Source organism: Procambarus clarkii, chromosome 35 (genome assembly GCF_040958095.1).
Source record: "Procambarus clarkii isolate CNS0578487 chromosome 35, FALCON_Pclarkii_2.0, whole genome shotgun sequence".
NCBI classification, from domain to species: Eukaryota; Metazoa; Arthropoda; class Malacostraca; order Decapoda; family Cambaridae; genus Procambarus; species Procambarus clarkii.
The window spans coordinates 34,899,980-34,907,479 of NC_091184.1; the positions used below are offsets into that span (position 1 = coordinate 34,899,980).

The 7,500-nt window shown below is 46.7% G+C and overlaps 1 protein-coding gene across 1 annotated transcript in view; it reads left to right on the forward strand.

Moving 5' to 3' along the window:
• LOC123768440 (17-beta-hydroxysteroid dehydrogenase type 6) overlaps positions 1-7,500 on the forward strand; it is a 34,450-nt gene that overhangs the window by 8,007 nt on the left and 18,943 nt on the right. The window contains 3 exon segments of the mRNA XM_069336306.1: positions 1-197; positions 199-217; positions 7,306-7,364. The exon segment at positions 1-197 is cut by the window's left edge and continues 229 nt beyond it. Of these exon segments, the coding sequence (XP_069192407.1) occupies positions 12-197; positions 199-217; positions 7,306-7,364 (264 nt within the window). The 5' untranslated portion in view covers positions 1-11.

Sequence of the window (7,500 nt, forward strand, 5' to 3'; positions counted from 1 at the left end):
CGCACCTGGCGATGGGGATGACCTGGTACCACATGGTGGGGGCGTGGGTGTTGGCGTGGACGGCGTTGGTTGTCGTCTCTCAGCGCAACTGGGCGGTCTCTTGGTTGGCGTTGGGGCTAATGGCCGCCCACATTGCCGACTGGGCCGTGAAGGCGGCCAAGAACGCCATGAGAAGGACGTACATCGACCCGACGGGACAAGGCTGTTTTCATCACCGGTGAGTTCAACACGTTATCTACTCTATTTTGCCCTATTTATCCATGTCCCGTTTTCTCTTGATGTTTATGTTGAGTTTGAGAGGGAGGAGCGCTCGGGTAAGTTTAGTCCTGGAGGGAAAGAACTCATAATTTTCCAGGAAAGGTTTCTTTGTCGCTCCCAGGTTATAGTAAGAACCCCATTCATTAGCATAGTCACGTAACCGGAGGTGGGTTTTAGGGAAAGCAAGAATGACGTCTTCAGTCGTGCTTGCCATTCATGGGACTCTCCATTGTCAACATCAACCGTCACAAAAAAAAAACATAATAACACAAATGTTTTCAGTGGGGATGGCCATTGAAGTCGTACCAGAAATCCACACTGATGACTGAGAGTTCTCTGGGGGAGGGAATACCCAGAGAACGTTCCATCCGTCGACGACAACCTTAGCTTTGATCCTATTTATGAACGAATCGTCCCCAGAGAGCCAAAGCCCCAGCTACCCACCCACCATAGTGCGGTGACTGCGGGGTGGTGGAATATGTTCCCGAGTCGACTCACAACTCAGTCACCACTGGGAACCAAGCGACGTAACAAAACAAGGCATGCCTCTCACTCCAGACTGGATATATATACCTCTAGTAGTTATATACTCGTCCCCCTTTTCCTCGAAAGGGATGTGGTTATACTCCGGATAACGCCTCAATCCAAATTAGATATCCTTTCTGCTATCACACATTATATATAACACTTGTTTTTGGGGTCAATGCCTTTATACCGAGTCTAAAGTGCCAACATATTTGAAGACAACAGTATGAACCACGGTACAACAGAGGCTCAGAGGAAGACAACAGAGCCGGTGCACAAGACAAGTGTCTTTGTCTAAAGACAAGATGTCACCAAGAACACAGGAGTTGTCTTGTATGGGCCAACAGGCCCTCTGTGTTTTCCTATATTCTTACATTCTTAAAAAAATTGTTACTCTATAGGAGCTTGTAGCACCCATTGGCAAGAAAATTTAGACCTAAATTGCTTCTTTAGGTTCTTCCTAAATTGCTGAAAAGTAGGACTTATTCTTTAGGCATAAGACACAGGATAGCCACTTAATCCTTGTCGATTTGGGAAGAGGTTGGCCTTAGCATCAAATTCAGAAACCCATTGGTGTAAGGTAAGACAGCTGTGGAGGCGATTATAAGGAAAATCATCTAAACTTAAAGATTCTAAGCACAAGAAAGATGATCCTTGGACATCAAAATACTTGGTGATTGTATTTAAACTCCTTTATTACTTTTAATCTGATATTAAATGGCTGCTAGGACGAGTTAAATGGATAGGTTCACTGACCTCCTCCTCCTATTCCAAGTCTAATTAGCTTTTTATCCCAAGATTCTCCTTCCCCCTCGGTTATTGGTGTTGTGGATCCATAGGTTTCGTCTCTAATTTATGTTAGAGGTCATGCAAAAGTCAATAAGTCATTTCTCTGCTCTTGGCTTCCAACACGTATAAGACCAAGAATAAATTAAATATTTTTTTCAAGAGTAACAAAGAAACTAGCGTCACAAAAAGGCTTTTTGTAACGCATAAGTAACAAATACACTCAACAAAAACACACAGACACACGCAAGCTCAGTCACGCACACACGCAAGTACAATGGCAAACGGAAGTATACACAGTGTATTTCCACACCGACTACACACACACACACACACACACACACACACACACACACACACACACACACACACACACAAGCAACAGGATACTACACCTTAGAACTACTTTGTTTACACAGGATGAACTTAACTCATGGACTATATCAAGAACACTATAAATATTTAGTGTTTGTTTACACTTCACACCATCCCCTTGAAGTGGCGGGCCTCCCTGCTCGCCCCTTTAGTGATATGTATCTATCAATCTGGTGATCTGATAGATACACTCACTATAACAGATAAGGAATGAGAGAACACTTAGCGATGATTGATCATGATATGACGGGTCAAGTGTTCGCTAGCAGGATCGAAATATTTGTTATTCTTTCTCTTGTACCTTTACTTTGTCCTTCTCTGTGACCCTCCTCCTCTCCCTTCTCTGTGACCCTCCTCCTCTCCCTTCTCTGTGACCCTCCTCCTCTCCCTTCTCTGTCCCTCTCTTTCTCCCCTTCTATACTCTCCCTTACTCTTCTGTGCACTTTTTTCCTCGTTATCTTTCCTCCCTTTCACTTTTCTACCTTCTTTCCCTTCTATATATTTCCCTTCTGTGCCTCATCCTTTTCCTCCTGCTCTTCCTTTCGTTCTTTAGCCTCCTTTCCCCTTCCTTCCCTGCCCTTAGTTCCCTTCTCCGTCCTCGCTTATTACTTCATTCTCACGTTTATCGTAATGCTGCTAACGAGAGGCTCGAGTCGAGCCTTGGCATTGACTGCTACGTTATTCTCCAAGTGATGCTAGACTTAGTGTTCATTACACACAGAGATCACACTAACGTGATGCATCAAATGAACAAAACTGTCGTAGTTTTGTTTTACCCTGTCGTAGCTCAGTCGATTAAGACACTGTCTGGGATGCTCCCGGACGCAGGTTCGAATCCCTGTTCACGGCCCTTGTGGATTTGTTCATGGTGTTCATTCATAGGGGCTTCTGGCATTGCTCTGCGTCCTTCTGCACTTCAGCAATATTGCATCGAATGCAAACACTAACGTGCCAATCGTTCACGTTTGCTGGGGACACTCATCAGACACCAAAGGGTCTTGAGGTTATCTTGAAATGATTTCGGGGCTTTTTTTTAGTGTCCCCGCGGCCCGGTCCTCGACCAGGCCTCCACCCCCAGGAAGAAGCCCGTGCCAGCTGACTAACACCCAGGTACCTATTTACTGCTAGGTAACAGGGGCATTGGGTGAAAGAAACTCTGCCCATTGTTTCTCGCCGGCGCCCGGGATCGAACCCGGGACCACAGGATCACAAGTCCAGTGTGCTGTTCGCTCGGCTGACCGGCTCCTCCTCAGGGAGGAAAAAATTCTGAGCCCAATGGACACAGGTGGAAACTGAGTGCCCAAATGAGCCACAGAGATATTAGAAAGAACTTTTTTAGTGTCAGAGTGGTTGACAAATGGAATGCATTAGGAAGTGATGTGGTGGAGGCTGACTCCATACACAGTTTCAAGTGTAGATATGGTAGAGCCCAATAGGCTCAGGAACCTGTACACCTGTTGATTGACAGTTGAGAGGCGGGACCAAAGAGCCAGAGCTCAACCCCCGCAAACACAACTAGGTGAGTACAACTAGGTGAGTACACACACACACACGTGGAATGGCAAATATCCGGATTTGCTTAATTAGAAAATTAGAGTTAAATTTAAAACCAGGATGAGGGAGGATGTCGAGATGTCGAGATAGCGATTGATTGAGTGAACGAGTAAGATCAAGAGCGAGAACGAGAGAGAGAAAGAGAGAGAAGAGAGAGAGAGAGAGAGAGAGAGAGAGAGAGAGAGAGAGAGAGAGAGAGAGAGAGAGAGAGAGAGAGAGAGAGAGAGAGACATTAGAAAGAAATGAGAGCAGAGACAGAGAACTTGTGTGTGTCGGCTTTAATCCATTTAATTGTCGTCTATTTATGAGATGCTGAGAGGGGGGATGGGGCAGTCCCCCCATGAGATAATGGCGACCTTGACACCTCTCTCTCCCCTCCCCTACCCTCCCCCACTCTTCTTCTACTAATTTGATATTTTTACCCTTGCTTCCTGCACTCCCTTCCCCTCTTATTCCCCACTTTCCCTCTCACTTTCTTGAAGGCGAGCTTCAATCCAGCTTCTATCCCCTCTCCTTCCCCTCTATCCCCTCTCCTTCCCCTCTAGCCCCTCTCCTTCCCCTCTATCCCCTCTCCTTCCCCTCTATCCCCTCTCCTTCCCCTCTAGCCCCTCTCCTTCCCCTCTAGCCCCTCTCCTTCCCCTCTATCCCCTCTCCTTCCCCTCTAGCCCCTCTCCTTCCCCTCTATCCCCTCTCCTTCCCCTCTAGCCCCTCTCCTTCCCCTCTAGCCCCTCTTCTCAGTCATTCACTGCTCAATGCCGCCTTCAATTAATTCAGTGAAGCCAAAATATGGACCCTAATGGCATTGAAAAGAGCCACTAGAGGCGTTCTCGAATGAATCCACAGCAATCCGGATATTTTTATTATCATCCTCTTGCAACCTCCACTCGTTCAGATTTCCCAGTCTCAAGAGCGATTTATCCGGCTCACTGCAACCTTTTCTCTCTCGAATATCACATAAATAGACCAATATATCTTGTGCTACTCATAGCAAGTCAACAGAGTATGAGTTACACACTTAGCGAGAGGTAAACAAAGGTTTGAAGACCCTCAAACACTTACTGGATGTGAAGAAGCGGCGCCCCGTTGACGCATCTGATTGGTGGAGCACAAGTGACGTCATTTATTGCCCTACCTTTGACGTCATTGCGTTTAAAAGAACACAAATGGGAGGTATATAGATACGCAGGGCGGGAATGCTGGCAGCGTAGGTACTCGAGGTACGCAGTCATGGAACCTGATCCTAAGAGGACGAGGATAAGAGGGACAGCTGATGCCAGAGTCCTTGTGTGTGTGTGTGTGTGTGTGTGTGTGTACTCACCTATCTGTACTCGCCTATCTATGCTTGCGGGGGTTGAGCTTTGGCTCTTTGGTCTGTGTGTGTGTGAGTCCTTTAAATTCCTTGTGTCAGGGGGACAGGCAGCCAGTGTACATATACATGATAGGCTTATATTGATATCTCTCCCCCCCCCCACCTTCCTAGGGTTACTGACCCTCTCCCAGGATGCAACCCTACAACAAGCTGACTTAACTCCTGGGTACCTACTCACTGCTAGGTGAACGGATGCATTAGATGATAGAAAATGCGCCCAAGCATTATTAATGTCCCTCCCGGGATTCGAACCCGGAAATCACGACTGCGAGTCGAGTAACCATCCCGACTGTACCACGGGGACCCCTAAATGTTAATCCAGCGGTTACACAAATATCTAGGCACAGAGAGAGAGAGAGAGAGAGAGAGAGAGAGAGAGAGAGAGAGAGAGAGAGAGAGAGAGAGAGAGAGAGAGAGAGAGAGAGAGAGAGATCAACTCAATTAACGTAACTAAGCTCGTATCTCACAGCAACCAATTCATGAATGCGTTTACTCTTAAATGCTCCAGACTTAACACTGCCAGTGGACAGTTTACCTCTCCTGGGTATCGAGTCTAAACACACACACACACACACGCACACACACACACACACACACACACACACACACACACACACACACACACACACACGCACACGCACACACACACGCACACACACACACACACACACGCACACACACACACGAGGACTTCATTTGCAACAGTCATAAACACAGAGGCGACACCCAAGATGTACGATAACTCTTGGATACATTGGCCACCCCGCTGCCAGACGCCTGTTGCCACGTGCATGACCTCGACCTTTAACCTTTGACCTTCAGATCGTGTAAACACGATGAAGAAGGAAAGAGAAAAGAGGAATAAACACAGACCAAACGGAAGGGGGTTGACTGGTAGGACAGAACTGAAAACGACTCCTACAGGTGTCTTGTAGGATCTTCCCTTCCACTTCCTGTCATCCCTGGAGTCATGAGTTATAAGTTGTAAACATTTACATATTTACATGGGATTCGTGTGTGTGTGTGTGTGTGTGTGTGTGTGTGTGTGTGTGTGTGTGTGTGTGTGTGTGTGTGTGTGTGTGTGTGTGTGTGTGTGTGTGTGTGTGTGTGTGTGTGTGTGTGTGTGTGTGTGTGTGCGTGTGTGCGTGTACTCAGGACTCTCACTCTTTCGACGACGCACACACACACATACTAGGTTACTAGGCGAGTACACACACACGCACACACAGGGCAGCGTACCCTACCAAGCAGCTTACGATAATTCAGCTTCCTTCCTGAGTTCCTCAAGGCCAGGGAAGACACAATGAGGAAGTGTAGTGAGACGTTTCACATCCCGTCTTCCTGCCTCATCCCTCCCCCCTCCCTCAAGAAACTCACCTTACACACACACAAGATATGTATTGATGTTTATAAATATACACGAGAGAATAAAGTAACGAGGCAAACAAACTCAAGCCCTATCATCAAAGCCAGTACAAGTACACTCACACCGACCCACCCTCACACACACACACACACACACACACACACACACACACACACACACACACACACACACACACACAGAACGAGGGGACATGGGTGGAAACGGGAAACTCAGATGAGTCACAGAGATGTTAGAAAGTTTTCTTTTAGCGTGAGAGTAGTGGAAAAATGGAATGCACTTGGGGAACAGGTTGTGGAAGCAAACTCTATTCATACTTTTAAAATTAAGTATGATAGGGAAATGGGACAGGAGTCATTGCTGTAAAAAATCGATGGCTGGAAAGGCGGGATCCAAGAGCCAATGCTCGATCCTGCAAGCACAAATAGGTGAGTACAAATAGGTGAGTACACACACACTGCCTTCAGAAACCTATGTGAGGAATCTTTCAGAACCTTGTATTACCACATATGTAAGACCAATCCTGGAGTTTGCGGCCCCAGCATGGAGCTCGTACCTTGTTCAGCACAAGACGAAGCTGGAAAAAAGTCCAGAGGTATGCCACTCGGCTAGGCCCAGAACTAAGAGGCATGAGTTACGAGGAAAGGTTGAGGTAACTGGACCTCACGTCGCTGGAAGACAGAAGAGCTCGGGGGAGACATGATTATATTGGAATAGAAATGAGAATACCTATCAAATGTTCTGAATTTGAGGTCATCAACTTCCCACTGCTGAAAAAGAGATTTAGGAGCAGACATGAACTCCAAATCTGACAGCAGAGACACAAATCAGCAGAACAACGCCAGCAAGCCCTCTAGGCTCAATTATGCGAGCACAACTAGGTGATTAGGAGAGTATGTATTCATGCAAAAAAAGGGGGGGGGGTTGTGCTTGATGGTAACTGAGCGAGAGAGAAAACTCTGACTGCAATATTTACTTATTGGCACCTCTAGCTCCCATGGCAGTAGCTGTGTTATGTGTTCAGTTCTGAGAAGTTTCCCGTCTTACTCAACAGGTTGTGACAGCGGCTTTGGTCGACTCCTCGCCGCCAGGCTTGACAAGATGGGCTTTAAGGTATGTATATACCTACTAATGGGGATTATTAATTTATATTAATATATATATTATATATATAAACTGAAAACTCCACACCCCAGAAGGATTCGAACCCAGAGAGCCAGGAGCATTATGCACCATGGCGTACCCGGTA